Raw genomic sequence first — 17,328 nt, forward strand, 5'->3', positions numbered from 1 at the left:
CCTGCACCAGCACCAGCACTCCTACCACATCAACCACCTTCTTTCCACCTACTTCGCTTCTCATATACGCCACACACACGCTTCGACATCATCTGCCACTGTTTTCACCACATTTCTTCGCGCGCTCCAGCAACGCAGAGCGCCATGAGCTCGCAGCGCTATCAGCCTGTACGTAACCACCTGGGCACTCTGCCCGCTCGCCGCCTGCAGGGGCCACACCACCGGGAATGAAACAACATACTCATATCACCTCCACACAGGTAGCAGCAGCAGACGACGACGACGACCATGTATCAGGACCCTCACCGGTCGCAGCTCCGGACTCGCCGCCACCCTCATTCCGCTCCCAGCAATCGTCGCGGCGGCCATCCCGCGAACACCAACACCAGACCTCCGACGAGCGCGACCTCGACGATGCCTTTGATGCACCTTCCGACGATGAGGACGATGATGATACACGCGACAGGAGGCGTTTAATGGGTGGCAGTGACGCCACATCACCCGCAGGATCACAGGGCAGCAATCAGCTACGGCCAGGCGCACCGGCACGCGCACTCACCCCGATACCCACTTTCACACCAGGAGCACCTAGCGGAAGAGTCATCGGAAACAGCTCGGATGGCGTCTTCGCAAACATAGCCGCAAAGCCTAGAGCTGGAGACGACGTAGATGAGAAGCCTCCGACATACGAACAGGCCGCAGCCGATGCGACGCCACCATACTGGGAGACGACAGTACTGTCACCATACGCCACGACCGGCAACCCAGATGATGTCTTTATCGACGGTCTTCTGGTCGGCTCGCTGTTCTCCTTCATCTGGAATGCACTGATATCCATGTCCTTCCAGCTTATCGGTTTCTTGCTCACCTACCTTCTGCATACTACACACGCGGCGAAACACGGTTCAAGAGCTGGTCTGGGTATTACCCTGGTACAATACGGCTTCCAGATGCGATATGCAGCATCTGTAGGACATCCTTCTGACGACCCGACAAATGGCGCTCCCGTGGAAGCCGTACCCGATGACCCGAACTCGCACGACTTCGACCCGAGCAAAGTGGCAGGAGCAGACGGAGCGGCAGCCGCGGCAGCAAGTCTGTCAACCACCGACTGGCTTTCATACGCATTGATGATCGTGGGCTGGTTCATCCTGATCCGGGCAGCGACAGACTTCATGAAGGCACGGCGGCAGGAGGCGTTGGTGCGATCCTCGCCGGATAGGGGTCTGGGTGTTGCCGTTGTGGCGGAGAATGAGCGTCCCGAAACCAGCGTTTGAAGGATTAGTGTGACATGAGCGATGAATACGGGTATGGCAGGCATGGAGTTTGGGCGTTTCGATACGGCATGTCGCTAAGGTGCGCTGCGTGGATTTTGTTTGAGTCACTACTACTACCCCACCCCTACTACAGCACGACTGATTGATGAGTGGGAGTCTTGCATAGTTCGCGAGGGAATGCATTACAGAATTTTAGGTGGACTTTCGTCTGCTTTGATACCCATCCCTTTGACTCATTCCCATTGCGACGCATTGGTAAAATTCGAAGGTCTCACATCTGTACGACACGCCCAAGTGAAGCTGATCGCACCACAAGCATAGCGAAGATGAGAATCTCTTTGGACACCCCGTGCGAACACACATGTCGAAATGGGGCCATGCATGATCGGCCGGAAGGATTCCGAGCCGCTGCAGCACTTCGTTCCTTGGTTCTTCAGCCGCAGCTGTTGAGGATCGGGATGCTCTTTCGCTATTAACATCTACCTGGCACTAGTGTCGAGACACAACAAGGCAATGATATCAGGCTATCTTCGACCTGACCGTCCACTGGTCGTTATGCTCGATGGAGCACCTCTTACTTCCTCACGGAGCGACAGTGCCTCGATCAGAAAAGGTCCCTCATATCGCCGATCAATATGATAATGGCTCTTTCCTGGACTACCCGATACGCAGCCGCTTCAAACCTGTGTACGACCTGTTCGTCACGGACGGTGACGAGGCACATTACGACAAGGGTCGACTGCAGGACTCTGCCATGCAAGCTGAGCTCAATGCTTTGATGCAAACCTGGCTGTTCTTTGGTCTGCTCCACGAGGTCTTCGGCGATCGAGCTCCGGCCAGTGCTTTCCTGACCCAAGACACTGAGACCTCTCAGACTCTCGTAACGACAATCAATCTACCAGGGATAGCACAGGAGTGGATCCCACAACACACAGATCGCGACGAGAGCGAGCGTCATGAACTCCTCGAGCACCTCGTCATCTGCACTCAGCGAACGAACGATTTCATGAAACAAGTGCGTCGCCAGCTTGACAAGACAAGCAGCTGCAATATGATCATGGTCACAATCGCAGCTCTCGGTGAGACCATGGAGAGTATAGTACTCGAGACTTTGCACAAGGGAACACGCAGCATGCCCACCACATGGGCGTCTTTCTACGACTCGGAAGATCTGGTAGCGACTATGTTGCATAACAACTGGTGCCCCGCCGATGTGGCTGCCTGGAGGAATCCCGAGGGCAGTGAGATTCAGATGCTGTACTATCTCAGCAAGGTGGTACAGCCGCAGGTGAAAAATCATAGCCATTGCGATGGGGCTCAGTGCGTGGCGAGTCAGTATAATATGGCCCAGACTGAGTTGTTACATCGCTGCGCTGATCGAAGTTGTGGTGACTTTTACGTGGATGATGTGAAGGTGATGGATGCGTTGGCTGATGGATACATCGCGCTGCTCGATATTAGCTGTGAAGATGATACGCAAGATTTGAGAATTGATGTCGTATCGTCGAAAGATGGACAGGCTTACATCGTGCTATCTCACGTGTGGGCTGACGGCCTGGGCAACCCTTTTGCGAATGCACTACCGGGGTGTCAACTGGCTTACGTGGCACGCATCGTACAGAGCATGAGAGACAAAGCACCGAGTGAAGAAGGCAAGCTGCTCCTCTGGTTGGACACTCTATGCTGTCCGGTACGTAGCGATGATCACCGAGCGATGTGCCTGGAGCGGATGACGAACATCTACAAAGCAGCTGCATACGTTCTTGTTTTAGACGGGCCGCTCGAGCACTTCAGCTTAGACGATCTAGACGCGATCGAGATCTGTATGAGACTGAAGTACTCAGGATGGATGCGACGACTCTGGACACTTCAGGAAGGCGTTCACGCCAACAGACTGTGGCTTCAGCTCAAGGACGAGTCCGTCAATCTCGATCTCGTCGAAGAGTATCTCTCTGGAATCTACAAAACCGATACCATCCACGAGTCGATCGTCCTGCCGCTGATCGCATACATGAGAGAGCTGCGAGGCCTGATCAACCGCCGCGCAGCGAATCGTGGACCAGCTGGCTTAGCAGAGGTTATTAGAGCCTTCAAACAGCGCTCTGTCTCCGTTGCCACCGACGAACCTCTGTGCTTGGCCAACTGCTTGGACATTGATCAGCGAGTAATAGTCCGGGTGCGTCCAGAAGATCGGATGAAGACGTTCTGGCGTGTACTGCCAGACGTCCGCGACTCCGACAGCGAGGTCAGAGGGATCCCGAGAGGTATCATCTTCTTCCGCGAAGCAAGACTGAGTGAGCCTGGCTACCGATGGGCACCCGCATCAGTCATGCACAAGCATGAGTTCGGCAATCTCAGGAAGCCCAAGATTGTGGGCGATCTAGCGCGGATTACACCGCAAGGGCTTGTAGCCAAATATCCCGCGTGCGAAGTGACTGTACCGTGTCAGCTCGAAGAAGCGGACAAGGTCCGATGGAACGAGCTACTGAAAAGTGCTCCAGCAGCACTATTCATCCGCTACCATGAGAAGAAATGGTTCTGTATGACCTGGAACGCAGCCCCGGGGAGACACGTTGAGCCCGACTCAATCATGAAGCATATGCAAGCAGACGGAGGCACCAAGATCTTCATTGCAGAACCCGCCCTCGACGAAATGTTAAGCGACGAAGCCAATCGTAACGCTGCTCAGCTCATGACCGGGACTATTGTGAGTGGAGACAGCGATAAAATCCACTTCCGCAGCGAGAAATACGCCACCATGGGGTCTTTACCCAAGAACCTCGTAATACAACTAGAAGCAGTATGGCAAATCGCCCAAGACCCCGAGCTACGGTCTCTCCTATCGCCAAGTCGCAAGGATCCGGATGAAGGTCCTCTGTATCCTGAACTTCCACAAGACGAGGGATTAAGGCAATTACCCAACGATGGAGCGCAAAGACTCTTCGATCTTGCCGATGAAGCTCTGCAAGACGAGGAGCTGGCACGAAGCTATGGTACTGCGACACGGCAGATGATGCGGGAGAATCTTGCTGGTTTGACTATGTTCATGGTCTCGGAGCGGTGGGGGCAGATTGGGAGGACGTGGACTGGCGAGCAGGTGTGGTGTGTTGACTGAATTGCGAAGGTTGTGCCCGCCGTTAGAATCAGGAGAGTGATGAGGACTCGAACCTGATTTTGAGGCTCTCCGGATTTCAAGCGCTGTGCAACTATCAATCCACAACAAACACAGCCTTGACTACGGCATCGTCCAGTACCTCGCCGACTTTCAACATTCCAGCCTCCGGCGAAACCGGCCTGATCTAACGCCTTTCACAGCCTTTCAGCAACTCCTACTGCTCCCTCGCCGGCCAGTCCCAAATGATCGACTTCGGACAGATCGCGGTCGTCGTGCATGGGTTTTTCTACTCACCTGTTAGCTCATGAGCGTTGCGTCATGGCCTTTTCCAGGATTGTATGCCCTGATAGTAGCCCACTCGTGATACCTTTTCTCCAACGAGCGTGGAAATCATGAAGATTCACTTCCCGACACGTGCAGGCCGTGCACAAGCCATCTCCTCGGCCGCTGCTAGCCGCTCTGTTCATGCGGAACAGCCAGCAACAATATAAAATTTCCGGAACTCACTTTCGTCCACTCAACCAAAAGCATAACAATGTTATAAGCTCCAAACTCTGTTGGCTCGTCCATCGTCAACAATGTCCGCCTGCCATCGAGTCTTAGGCATCGTCGAGCTTGTCGAGTTCATTATATTCGACCTACCAATCAAAGACATTTTGACAGTACAACGAGTTTCCACCACGTTCCGCGACTCTATCAAAGCAGCGCCGAGATTGCAGCACGCCCTCTTCAATCGCACGACTGCCATGTCACCCGACTACCATCGTTGCAAGGCCCTTGACGACATCAACCCTATCTTTCTCTCAAGATCACGCACCAAGAGCAGCAGACCCACAGTCAATCTCCCGCTCAAGCTCCATATCTACCACGACTTCTACTACTTCCCAGGCGAGATCGACCGAACCGCTTGCGCATCCTTTCAAAATGTCCAATCGACCTATCTCCAAGATGTCCAATACCAACAAGGCTTCTTGGTTAGACATGTACTTACAACGAGTACAGCACCAGGTCAAAGTAGTGCTACATTGCGACACGACAAGCGAGGACATGAGAAGGAGGTTGTCCATTGGAGCAGACGTGACTACCGAGGCTCTCACAGTGAGGGAGCTGTTGGCGCTGGCTGTGAGTATGCGGCGTGCGGCGTATCGATTCGAGATGGAGATGACTGGGGGCCGGGAGAGCTGGAATTGGATTGTGTCTGGATCAGGAGGAAGAAAGTTCGAGTGGAAAGCGGATTTTGGTGCGAGCAGAGGGAGAAGATGGTCAAGACTCCGGAGTTCGTGTGGCATCGAGCATCATAGTAACGAGGGTGTCTAAGAACGGGGGAGAATGGCGAAAGGCACCTCTTTTAAGGTCAGAATACACTATGAGTATGCGATGTGAATGTCTAAGTAGTGGTGTGTGCATAGCTATTAACTTATTCACCTACAACTTGCTTCATATGCCATGACGTAAGTATCCACACTTCTCGTGTGCAGAACCACATGAAGCCAGTTCTGCCTCGAGTCTTCTCCACTTCCATCTAAACACTGGAACACCCTCAAACAAACCACAGCACCAACCTGAAACCACCACATACCGAGTACAATGGCCGCCGCCGCTCAAGTATTCGCCATCCCAGAACTGTTCGAGGCAATCCTGTTGCAACTACCTCTGCCAGATCTACTCTTATCACAGAGCGTCAATATCACTTTCCGCGACACTATCAAGGGCTCCGTCAGACTTCAACGGGCCCTCTTCTTTCGCACGACACAGCCGGCTAGCTCCAGCGCAATACAAGCCCCTCATAAAGGCTCCATCAACCACCTTCTGCTACAATTATCGACCTCCAAAAACGGCCATGACTTGCTCCATCCACAGTCCAAGCTCAATCTGGGCAGATGGAGTGAATTTCAGCCTCTCCACGACGCCATCTGGTTCGGTGACGAGCTCCTAGAGCTTGCAACATCTCATACGGCGTCCAGTATCACACCATCATGGCTCGACATGCACCTCCGACAGGCCTCAATGCCATTGACGATCGTTTGAGACTTCAAGTTCGGCCTTCAGTATTGGGTCAATGGACAGATGACAATCAATGCTCCTACAGTTAGAACTCTGTTAGGCTTCGCTATAAGCACTCACGCCGCAGCGGCGCGCTGCGAAGCAGCATGGTATGTAGCCGAGCTCGACAACAACAGTGGGGAGATGACCGAGTTCAGCTTGGACAGAGCGATGTGGGAAGAGAGTTTCACCGCTTCGCAGCGCGCTCAGACGATTGAGGAGCCGGTGTTTACGGTGCTCCCAGCCTGAGTTAGCATTGGGTCAACAAAGAAGAGGGGGGAGTAGCTCGGAATGAGCTGTGGAAAGTCATCGCTTGGTCTTGGGAGGTGGGCTCTCAGCGTGGCAGATTGGTTAGGCGAGAAGTAGCAGGTTAGGCAGAGGAGACCTATCAAGGGAAGGTCCACAATAGAGCATGGAGGAAGGCTGCAGCGCAGCCCACTAATGTTGCTGTGCGGGGCGCGGGTCAACTTCAATGATAGTGGTGGATGTTGTAGAGTCAAGAAGCTGATTTTATCAGTTCTTGTGAACTTTATACATCTCATAGTAGTAATGGTTATGCTGCAGCACGGTTAGTCCGAATGTGTATAGAAGCTCTATGGATCATGACTCGCACCATGTTCGTTGGAGATATGGTAGAGGATCGGCAATAGTGAAGTCTCCTGACGTGAACGTAGTTGATGCGTTATGCTTAGCGAAGCTGTCGCAGCCATTGTTGTTGTATAGATTCCATACACTCTGTTCGAAGGTCACTACGGGCCTGCGGATCAGTCAACTAAGTTTGCAGAAACAACCCATCACTTTCATTGCGAAGGGAGGTACTGCACTCTTGTCTGTTCACCATGTAGTCCATTGTCGGGATTCCGGAGCTTGGCTTGCACGAGTGTCAGCAGTACGATTCTGGTGACGCCGACGTGCCCAATATGATTGGACCTGACAGGGAAGGTATTAGAGCAATGACCGAATCGCATGTAGTTCACCAAGACCTGGACCTAACAATCGCATTTAACTTCATTGACTTCTTTCGGGCAAAGACATTCACCGGACTAGACCGGCCAAATGCCGTACTTCGGTAACCTGGACTAGCGTATTGGCTCGATGGCCCAATCTCGTTCATGGTATTGCGATATCGTCCTTGAAGGTTCATGATTGAGCCATCGACCACGTGCATCTTCGTGTGGCTTATTCAGTAGAATCGCCCTATCACATACTTCCAAAGGTAATCAGTCCGCTCTCGTTCGGCTATTACGAGTTGGATGGCTGGACAAAAGCTAGCGTACCGTCAATACGATCGAATCGTGTGCCAGTCGAACTACCGAGTGCATGGAAAATTCAAGGCTGTGCGCATGGATTGAGATAGGTCTGTCATGGCGTAAGACAACATCTCATTGGCCTCAAGACTTTGTTTCGAGATATCTTGGCCAGCTACATCCCACGAAAAGCGCTCATACCTGGACGCCTCAGTAGCATGGCCTGAGTCTCAAACGTAGCATCATGACATTGAGCACTTACTACCGTGCTACTTCAGGCCCTTCCTCCCATCACGACGCCGAGAACGCCATGCTATGCATATCACATCAACTCCGGCGTGCCTCGTCGCTTCTTTGAGCTTTCATGCATGTAGCGTCCATCCTTTTTCATTCGGCCTGTGACCCATACATGGCAGGCTTTTGCTCTCTTGGTCTCGATAGACTACTTTGTCTTACTTGGCGACCGCAGCAGACAGAACTTGTGTTCGGAAGAAGCCACCCTTCGTCCGCTCGATGACCTGCTGGTATACTGAGACTGGTGGGTGGTTCATGATGACAGTGCCTGCCTTGTAGTCGATCTTCGCATCCACTCGTGTGTCGCGGATGAGGTTGACGATCCACTTCTCACCCTCCGAGTGCGAGAGGCCGAGTCTGGTGGAAAGGTCCCTAGGATTATATTAGTGAAGTCTCAACACATGCGTTGAGGAAGACTTACTTGATATCGATCCGCTGGTGAATCTTGCAGTAAGACTCGGAAATAAGGTGACGTGCAGCATCGAGGAATGCGTCTGCTGCGGCCACGAGGAAGAAGTCGGAACGCTGGATCTGCTCTGCTTCTGATAGACGTCGCTGCGCTTCCTCAAAGTCGAAGTCCACGTACAACGCCTTGACGAAGCTCGTCACTGGATCGTTGTATTCATACTGCTCCTGCCTCACGACTCGCACGAGATCTTTGAGCTGCTTCTGGTAGTTGCCGTAGATGAAAGTCTTGTTTCCTGGTCGGTTGCGGTTTGTGATGACTGCGGCCGAAAGATATCTGAGGATCCATGGGCACGAAGTCTGGATGGTGTTGATGTAGGTGGGCGAGAAGAAGAGCTCGGTGAGTTGCTCACGTGCTGGCTCGTGGTTGAAGAACGGGAAGAGTGCCCAGTGAATCAACCATGTTCGGTGCTGGAGTTGTGCGAGGGCGTTGTTGAAGAGGCGTGTGTCGATGCTCTCCTTGAGCTTCATGATCTCCTCCATGGCGCTCTCCCAGTTGACTGTGAGGATGTCGCAAGCTAGCTTTCCCCAGGTCGCCGCGCTGACCTTGTCGTTATCAGTGGACAGGATACGGAACTGGTAGAGAAGCTCGGATGCGCTGCCGTAGTCACCGCAAGTGTACTGGAACTGGCCGAAATCGTAGAGCTGGTCGACCATCTGCTGGGTCACGCCGTGGTTATCCTTGAGGTAGTTCATGTTGCTCATCTTGTCGCTGCGCAGGTTGTTGATGACATCCTCATTTCCGAGCAGACCCTGGATCTTCTCCGTCTCCTCCTCGTAAATGCGCCTCCTCTCGAGCACCTCTTCCCGCTTCTTTGTGTATTCTGCGGGTCGCTCGTCCAGATTGTTCAGCTGCGCGTACAGGTCGCCCACGTAGTCGGACATGTTGGTCTCCTGGAGCAGCGCATATTTGAGCTGTGTGATGTCTGTGATGTCCTCGTCCTCTGGCGTGTTCTCCTCGACGAAGTTCAGCAGTGGGAATACCAGGTGACGGTCCAGGTGTGGGATGAGTTTTGCCAGGAGGGACGACTCCTTCGCGATGTCGCTCGAAATGTCGCCGTTGGTGGTATTTCCGTTCAGCATGTCGCCGGCGGCGGTGGGTTGTGAGTCTGCCATGTTCGCGCGGTGGTGACCTCGTCGGCGGTGGTGTTGGGGAGGAATTTCATTTTATGGCGGGACACGCCAAATCCGCCAAGACAAGAGATCGGCGCTTTGTCCGCCGACACGTCCTGGAGGAAGGAGCGACCTCGACTTCACTTTCCATCAGGGAGTCGCTCACCTCATAGACCAGTACAATGGCTTCACTCACACCCATGATGCCCTTCCTACGGCCATTGGGCCTCCCGCGACCGCAGACAGTCCGGCACTTCCTGCGCTTCTCGACAGCGACACCATGCAGAGAAGCAGCGCAGCGAGAAGGTACGGTCATTAGATTGACCATAAGGCGCGCATGCTAACAGTGGAAAGATCGCAACCTTGCAGCCTCAAGAACTGCCCCCGAATCATACCCACCACCATCGATGAAGTCCTTGCCGCGACCGAAAGAGTCCAAAGCATCGCGCAGAACATCCTACCCACTAAAGGAGCGACACTACCCTACACGGCACCAATCGCATCACCAACCTCAAGTGCCGAAGCTCATACCACAGCCTGTTCAGCCTCTCTCGCCAGAAAGGTGTGCGCCGAATCTGCCATACTTCGTAACACGATCCGCAAACAACGAGCTGCCTATCTACACATTACGAAAACGAGGAGGGAATTTGAAGATGACGAGAGTGAAGAAGATAGATGGAGATCGATTGCGGCTGAGAGATGCGTTGAGGGTCGCGTTGGGTGTGGCGGACAAGGACGCTGTGGTTAATAGCGTGACGGGGCATATTATGATCAAGGGGCACCACAAGCCGCGCATTGAGAAGTTTTTGCGGGAGAGGAAGTTCTAGATGTGAGGAAGATCTGTACAAAGTACCTGCACAGCATACGATAAGAAGCGTTTGTACAGAATGAGTATAGGCATGATTGAGAGAAAGCATTCTCTGCCAGCCCCTTCCTCTCAAGAACGAGCGGATTGGCCTCTACCAGCAGCCGGCATAATGATAGGGAATTCTTGGCCAGTCTTCACCAAGAGACCTGAGCACATCACCCTGCTCCAACTCTCATCCATAGGCAACGAGTGCATAGGCGAAACGCTTCGCTCAATTCCGCAAAAAGAGAAGATTTGGAGAAGGCAAGACTCGAACTCGCATCCATCAGCTGACTGACTCTTACGCCAGTTCCACAGTTCACCTGTGGCAAGACAATTTCTTGCCTCGAAAATGGCGGAATGCCATTACTCCGCACTATGCGAAGACGAGAATCTTTCGTTTCCGTGGGCGCTGATGATCTTACCGATTGGACCACATCCCCTTTGTTTATTGATGATTCAGCAGGAGCTTTGTGGCACTAAAACATCCCCGGCTGCAGGAAGACGGGGCTTGCCGATGCAAGAAAGACGTGGTGAGATGAAGAGATGGAAATTGTGCGGACGGCAGGTCAGGCTTGGTCTATGTACATCACCGCCATCCCGAAGAACACCGAGGGCATCGAAAGGACAATGCATACGAAAGCCTGCTATCAAAGCCACCTTAACGACACGATATTCGTGAGACTCCATACCACCCGCGCCATCGACCTGCACCCCTACTCAGCCTCGGTTCAGATCAACAACAAGCTCTCTCTGATGACTCCAGTCCGACACAGCGGACACGTATGCCTTGTGTCCAACCACCGCACCATGCAGTCGTGACAAGCAATGTGCTTGCACATCGTCTCGCAAGGTTCCTCCATCTCTTCCAAACATATCGGACACCCTTCGTTCAGCTTCTCGAGTCGTCTCCGCCATGTCTCACGCACTCGGACCCTTGCCTCTCGAGCTTGCTGACTGGACTGCGGCGTGGCGGCGGTCGCTGTAGTAGCGTGAGTGTGAGGTATTGGTTGGACGGCAGGAGCAAGGACAGGAGCCGGGAGAGCAACAGGGACGGTGCGTGGGATAGGAGTGGATCTTGGAGTCGCAAGGTTCGTAGGTCTGGAGCCTGCAGCAAAAGTGAAAAGTGGAGTGGGAAGAGCTGGACGTCTGGTGATCTGCAGGCCTGCCTCTCGCGAAGGCCCACTTGCTGGTGCGGCCACTGCGGGTGCAATAGTCGGCCTCTGTACTATCGTCCTGGGTCGATCGGGCGTTGTTCTTCGCGGTCGCGATGCTGCTGATTGCCGGTGTAGTGGTTCGACCATGACGAGCTCATGCACCGTGACTTGAGCACGACACGATGGACAATTACCATGACGCTGGACCCACGGAGCGACACAGTCGTGGCAGAAGATGTGCAAGCAAGCAGTCTCACACGGCATGTTGAATCCGCCATAGCAGATCGGACACTCGCCGCGTTGCAACTGCTCCGATCGCTGCTCCGCGACTTGTCTTTCGTGAACGTGTGCTGCCGGACGTATGGAACTAACACCACCAGCTGCTTGGACTTTGCGGCTTCTTCTGGGTGCTTCGAGCCTGGATTGCCGATTGAGCTCGGCAAGGATCGTGTTCTTCCACTTATTCGCGACTGCTGTGGCCTGGCCTTGATGAAATCTGCGACATAGTAGGCGTTCGGCGATGTCTTCCAGGTTGGTCTGCAGGTCTTCCGGGGCGATAGATTGCTGTGGCAAGTCTTCCAGAAGGCTCATGCCAACCTCGACGTTAGCACGCGCTACTTGACACTTGCAGCGCATGCCTTTGATGGTAGTGCCCACGCAGTTGAACCATTGTGGATGTGTGCTTCGGATTTGGAGCAGAGTCGTTGCGTCCCAGGATGTTGTCGACGTTGTTCGAGGCATCTTGTGGCACTGGTAGCTGTATCTGTGATGGCGAGTTCGTGCAACTTACCTGTCCGGCGTCGCATTATAAGTGCACTCGGCTTGGTGAACGCATAGCCACGATGTCTCGGTCCATTCGTCTGCACCAAGTGAACTGCGCCCAAGACATGCAGGTACAAGACAAGCAGCATTCTGCACCAGAGGATTCTGCAGGCATTGCGCCTCGTCAAGACACGGTCTCAACCCCAGGTCGCCGCCGCAGGGGCCTGAGTAGGGTAGGCCATTCACTTTTGCTCAGCCTCAAAGGGCGGCATGCGACTTCCGAACCTTGAGCACGATTCACCAGCCATGGCAGCAGACCATTGTGTCTCGATTAGACAACACATGCATGAGCATTGCAGCTGCTGAACAAATCGAGCCCCGAGAACACCAGCTCAAGCTCGCTTGACTTCACGAAGCGCCATCTCTGAAGCTGTGCCGCACGCAACGACGTCGAATCTTCACTGCCTAAATTTAGCATCATTCGGTGGATGTGCAACGATGTCGTTCAAATGGAGTGAAGACTCGGGACATAGCACGCTTTTGCAAGCGGATTGATGGACAAGATTTATCGACACGACAAGACTTGCAATGGGACTTACAACCATCGCCACAAGTCCGAACAAGGCCTTGGGTTATCTTGGATTATATCCCACCTCCCGCTCCTTGATAACGCTGTGGCTCGTCATCTACTCATCGACTACTGCAGTGACCAAATCGACCAAACGCGAGGCCTCCCTCGAGTCCGCAAGTCCCTGTAACATCCTCAGCAGACGCTCATTATCCCACCTCCGTCGTTCGAGTCCAAGCACACGTCGATGGTCTTCCTCGTCTGGATACTGGCCATGGCATCGCATGGAGATGTTTTTAGTTCGTCGCGTTCCTCCTGCTCGATCGAGCATTGATCAGTCGATATCTCACATGTTCTTCTAGGGACGGCGCTGTCGCAGGATTCACTCGCTGGCGTGCAGCTGATCCGGGCACGGGCACGGCTGGCCTAACATCCTAGATGCTGGAGCGATTGCGGTCACTTCTGGCGGGTGTGATCGAGGTTGTTCGGCAAGCTGTCTTCTCTGGTGTCGGGGATGCCTGCTGCGGGTGTGATTAATCCATGTGCACCGACCTATAGACTGCCACCAATGCGAGGCCGCAGGGCATTATCGATCCTCGCCGCTAATGCCGGGACTGCTGGACTTATGTTTGGACATTAAGCGACCCGCCAATCGTGGACGAAGCCAGTAGATCGAGCAGTGGCCTCAAGCTGTCGGGTGCTTGAGCTCTGATAAGCGACAGATTCATGTTGTCTTCCGCAAACTTCCTGCTGCGCTCGTGCACTGGTCTGTGACGACGACACCGCCTCTTCGCCTATGGAACGCATGTGAAAAAGAGCGTTACAGTCTTGATGTCGAGCACGTCCAAGGTCGACCAGTTTTCTGGTTGACGGAGTGTGAAGTAAGCCATGATTGCAGAGGCACAACAGTGCTACACGACTCTCGAGCGGATCGAGTGACATTATACTGCCTTTGGCATGCGAGTCTGCCTTCACAGTTCCACGCTGCATGCGTGTCAGGCACAGCTAACGAAGCAAGTGGTTGGAACAAAAGAAGATGAACTCCAGATATCATGAGCCTCAAGTTGCAAGCTGCACAGCCTCACGCTGGACTTGAGAACAAGGAGCTGGCATTCTCTTGCACTACACCGAGATATCAGAGATGTATTGACCAAACGCATCTTAATGAATGGGAGCTAGAGCGCGTGCATTAGCCAGAACTCTCGCCTCAAACGGGTTCGCACGCCAGCTGGGTCCATCTTGAAGTACGACACTGGCCGCAGAATTTGCTACACTCCCTGCATGACGCGCACTATTCTAGGGTATTGCTACGACACTCTGAGAGCGTTACATGGTCTGAAGCCCCTTCGCGTGGCGTAGTGCCTTAATCTGGCTCGAAGCGCCCTCTCGCTGTGCCGCGTCATCACGGGATGCCAAGATATCACGCTTGGGAGAGGAATATGCAATGATGTGCACCACAAGACATGAGAGCAAAGTAATACTTTTGGAGGAGTATGCTACAAGAGATAAAGCACACGCTCGCGAGAACGCTCAAGGTTGCGGCTACAATTCTGGACCTTCGTCGCCGTACCATAGTGCTTCGATGGGGTCCATCAGAGATCGATAGGGATCGCTTAGCCAATCCTCTAACGTCTCATCCTCCGCAAAGTCATCCTCCTCCATCATGAAGCCTGGAGTATTTTTCTTCCCAATCTTCCAGCCGCTCCGTCCTTCGCCCTCGCTCTGGTCTTGGTCGTCCGAATTGTCGCGCCTGCGCTTCGAAAGGACTTGCGGTGGTGCTGTTGAGATGGCGCCCTCTGCTGTTGCAGGGACTACAGTATCGGGTGCGTAGCGCAGGGCGTCTGGCGCGTCGTCGTTCTCCTCCGTGAGATTGACTATAGAATCGAGGCGTGCTCCAGACTGGATGGCCGCTGGCTCGCCCTGTGAAGGTGGTAGAGACGCGGTAGTCGCTGCAACGTCTGTATCAGGTTGAGTGTTTTCTGCCGCCGCTGTCACAAGCCTGATCGGCGGCAAACTCTTCAACATCTCCTGAATCAAAGGCGCATACTCTCCCTCACTACCAAGTCTCTTGCCCGCACACAGAAAACAGAAGCACTTCCCGCCGCACATCGTCCAGAGCCAGTGGGGGTAGAACCCTTTCGAACCGAACCGGGCGTCGTAGTATCCTCTACCCTTGCTTGTACCATAAATTCGAACGTCGCCATGTCTGGTGTTGCCTTCGCGGAGGCCTTTGCAAGCGCTATATTCATCTCCGAGTGACTGCACGGTAGTAAAGACGCCGACTTGGTTCAGGTCTTTAGCTAGGCGCTCGCCGAAAAGACGTTCAGTCTCTTCATTGTTGTCAAGAATCGTCCTGTTGTCGTCTTCCCAGGTCTTGCCGTTGCCACCCGAGTGGAGAAAAGTGGTTGCGAGCACGAGCTCCTGCTGGTCGCTGCTGCTAGCTCCAGACATTGTCGCGAAGTTTTGACTATGGTCTGCCTGTTGTCGAGGTAGTCGGATGATTATTCTGACGTCGACAAAGTAGGACGGTGGTGGTGGTCTTGCTGTGCTGCGGTGGTCTGTGAAGGGTGTGGTCGAGTCTGTCGAGTATCGAGAAGGACAAAGCAGAGAGTCTTAACAGCACAGGCCCAGCGAGACCCGAAGCCGCTAAGGACCAACACATGACACGCAAGTGAATCGCCGCATGATCAACATCCTCGCGAGTAGCGGCCAGGCATGTGCTAGAGATTGCTTTCGTTCACTGAAAAGCCATCTTGACTAGGGCAGCTCAGTGCTCTCGTAGACGTAGAGTGTATATAGGGCACGTCTGACGCTCTCTCGATGTGTATATACGATCTGTTATGCTGCTCTGTTAGTCCAGTCCGTGGCTATCGGTGCTGCTTGGATCCCGACTTACTGTTTAAAGGAGGCGACTCATTGCCTGTTTTAGGTTGACTGCGCTTTAAGAGATTTCCCTCTTATGATATGTTGCTATTTACTGTTTGCCATCAGCTTGCTACAGTGTCTAACCTCTGAAAGCCTGTTCCACCGTCAATAGTACACGAACCAGATTGACGAAGAAGGGCACTTTGCAGTCAAGCTTCAGAAGATTTTCAGTGCGACAGGAGCAAAGGGAAAGCCTGAATGTGTACATGCGTGAGGTGAGAGCACAGAATGTGGTGTAGAATGCAGAGACAGTAGAATCAAAGCACTATGAACTTGCATGATGCTATGACAAAGTACCCGCGTGAACGCTCCGATGTCACAACCTCTAACACAGAGCCTGTCCCGCCCTGTATTAGCTAACCTCCTCCACCTACAATCTTCCCAACACCACCTCGCCCCAAAACTAACTCAACCCAAAATCACCGCCATCTCATCATCTTCCCTCACCTCACCGTATACTTCCCATCGGGACGGAAGTACTTCGAGCGATCCTCCCCCACCGTAAGTCCAGCCTCCTCCGAGATCGTCATCCACACGCGATTTTCCAGCGGGATCCCGCGCCGAATCTCCGTATCGTGGAACTCATGATAAACCGGGCGATATCCGAGCCTATGCTCAGCATCGCCTTCGATCATGTTCTGCAGCTGGATCTTGGAGAGTTTGGAGTTAGGATCGAGAGGATCTGCTGTTCCCAGTCGCTTACGTTTGTACGCGGCGTAGAGGCGGCCTTCGAGGGTGTTTGAATCTGGGAGGTCTTGTGGTGGTTGGGGGTCTGCATTTTGGTTGTCTGAGTTGGGAGGGTCGATGCTGAGGTCTAGTTCTGGCAGGGTCTGTTGGGTCTCTGACTTGCGTTGGGTTTGTGAGCGAGTCTTGCGGGTGGTATCTTCTGACATGTCGAAAATGAGTGGCACTGGCTGGGTTGGCTTCGCCCTAGGTGCCACGCTACCATGTGCTTCTGGGGCTGTTGAATATATGGAAGGCGAAGTGATTGCTGTGGCAGCTTGCGGGAAACTCGAAGCGCTTCTAGCAGCAACAACGACCTTCACCAGCGGCAGTCAACGCGCGGGCTGAGAAGCGCATGTGGGTGAATGACTCTCGCGAGTCGAATGTAGTCACAGCCCCACGGGCAGCACTCAGGCATGTGCTTCCTGCTCGCCATTCACCGAGCAATAAAAGGATCATATTCTGGAAGTCCACGTGAAGTGGGAACTCAGTGTACACACTTCTGTCTCGATGGCAATGTCAGCTTTACAATCCTGCTACCGTTTCATGGGCATGGCTCACCAAGAAGGAAAAGTACGAGCTTGCAGGACTTCCATGATCGAACTCAGAGCGCTTTGGGAGAAGCTGGATGGTATATGAGCTAAGTCGGGCGAATCTGTTTACCATGAGCTTGCAGTACTGTCTGAGACATCAAATCCTGATGCACACCGGCGAGAAGATTCACGAATGGGCGAGGCAACGACCTCAAGTCTTGCTAACAACAGAGACTCTAATAGGTGGTTGTACACAGGA

General features: G+C 53.4%; 8 protein-coding genes across 8 annotated transcripts; 5 read left to right on the forward strand and 3 right to left on the reverse strand.

Moving 5' to 3' along the window:
• Nucleotides 1-144: 144 nt before the first annotated feature.
• On the forward strand, nt 145-1,277 carry CLAFUR5_12800 (Metal homeostatis protein BSD2; the record flags this gene model as incomplete). The annotated part of the gene is made up of 2 exons (XM_047911948.1): nt 145-168; nt 261-1,277. The coding sequence occupies 2 exons, from the start codon at nt 145-147 to the stop codon at nt 1,275-1,277; spliced, it is 1,041 nt and encodes a 346-aa protein (XP_047767683.1).
• A 562-nt stretch (nt 1,278-1,839) lies between these two features.
• On the forward strand, nt 1,840-4,392 carry CLAFUR5_12801 (uncharacterized protein; the record flags this gene model as incomplete). Its single annotated transcript, XM_047911949.1, has 1 exon — nt 1,840-4,392. One exon carries the CDS (start codon nt 1,840-1,842, stop codon nt 4,390-4,392), a length of 2,553 nt encoding a protein of 850 aa, XP_047767785.1.
• Nucleotides 4,393-4,970: 578 nt separating this feature from the next.
• CLAFUR5_12802 (uncharacterized protein) lies at nt 4,971-5,693 on the forward strand (the record flags this gene model as incomplete). Its single annotated transcript, XM_047911950.1, has 1 exon — nt 4,971-5,693. The coding sequence occupies one exon, from the start codon at nt 4,971-4,973 to the stop codon at nt 5,691-5,693; it is 723 nt and encodes a 240-aa protein (XP_047767788.1).
• Nucleotides 5,694-5,979: 286 nt separating this feature from the next.
• Nucleotides 5,980-6,420, forward strand: CLAFUR5_12803 (uncharacterized protein; the record flags this gene model as incomplete). Its single annotated transcript, XM_047911951.1, has 1 exon — nt 5,980-6,420. The coding sequence occupies one exon, from the start codon at nt 5,980-5,982 to the stop codon at nt 6,418-6,420; it is 441 nt and encodes a 146-aa protein (XP_047768077.1).
• Nucleotides 6,421-8,134: 1,714 nt separating this feature from the next.
• CLAFUR5_12804 (Eukaryotic translation initiation factor 3 subunit E) lies at nt 8,135-9,557 on the reverse strand (the record flags this gene model as incomplete). Its single annotated transcript, XM_047911952.1, has 2 exons — nt 8,135-8,348; nt 8,398-9,557. 2 exons carry the CDS (start codon nt 9,555-9,557, stop codon nt 8,135-8,137), a joined length of 1,374 nt encoding a protein of 457 aa, XP_047767777.1.
• Nucleotides 9,558-9,736: 179 nt separating this feature from the next.
• Nucleotides 9,737-10,381, forward strand: CLAFUR5_12805 (uncharacterized protein; the record flags this gene model as incomplete). Its single annotated transcript, XM_047911953.1, has 2 exons — nt 9,737-9,860; nt 9,909-10,381. 2 exons carry the CDS (start codon nt 9,737-9,739, stop codon nt 10,379-10,381), a joined length of 597 nt encoding a protein of 198 aa, XP_047767773.1.
• Nucleotides 10,382-14,430: 4,049 nt separating this feature from the next.
• CLAFUR5_12806 (uncharacterized protein) lies at nt 14,431-15,339 on the reverse strand (the record flags this gene model as incomplete). The annotated part of the gene is made up of 1 exon (XM_047911954.1): nt 14,431-15,339. One exon carries the CDS (start codon nt 15,337-15,339, stop codon nt 14,431-14,433), a length of 909 nt encoding a protein of 302 aa, XP_047767783.1.
• A 917-nt stretch (nt 15,340-16,256) lies between these two features.
• Nucleotides 16,257-16,706, reverse strand: CLAFUR5_12807 (uncharacterized protein; the record flags this gene model as incomplete). The annotated part of the gene is made up of 1 exon (XM_047911955.1): nt 16,257-16,706. The coding sequence occupies one exon, from the start codon at nt 16,704-16,706 to the stop codon at nt 16,257-16,259; it is 450 nt and encodes a 149-aa protein (XP_047767782.1).
• Between the last annotated feature and the right edge of the window lie 622 nt (nt 16,707-17,328).

Source organism: Fulvia fulva, chromosome 11, assembly GCF_020509005.1.
Source record: "Fulvia fulva chromosome 11, complete sequence".
Classification (NCBI taxonomy): domain Eukaryota; kingdom Fungi; phylum Ascomycota; class Dothideomycetes; order Mycosphaerellales; family Mycosphaerellaceae; genus Fulvia; species Fulvia fulva.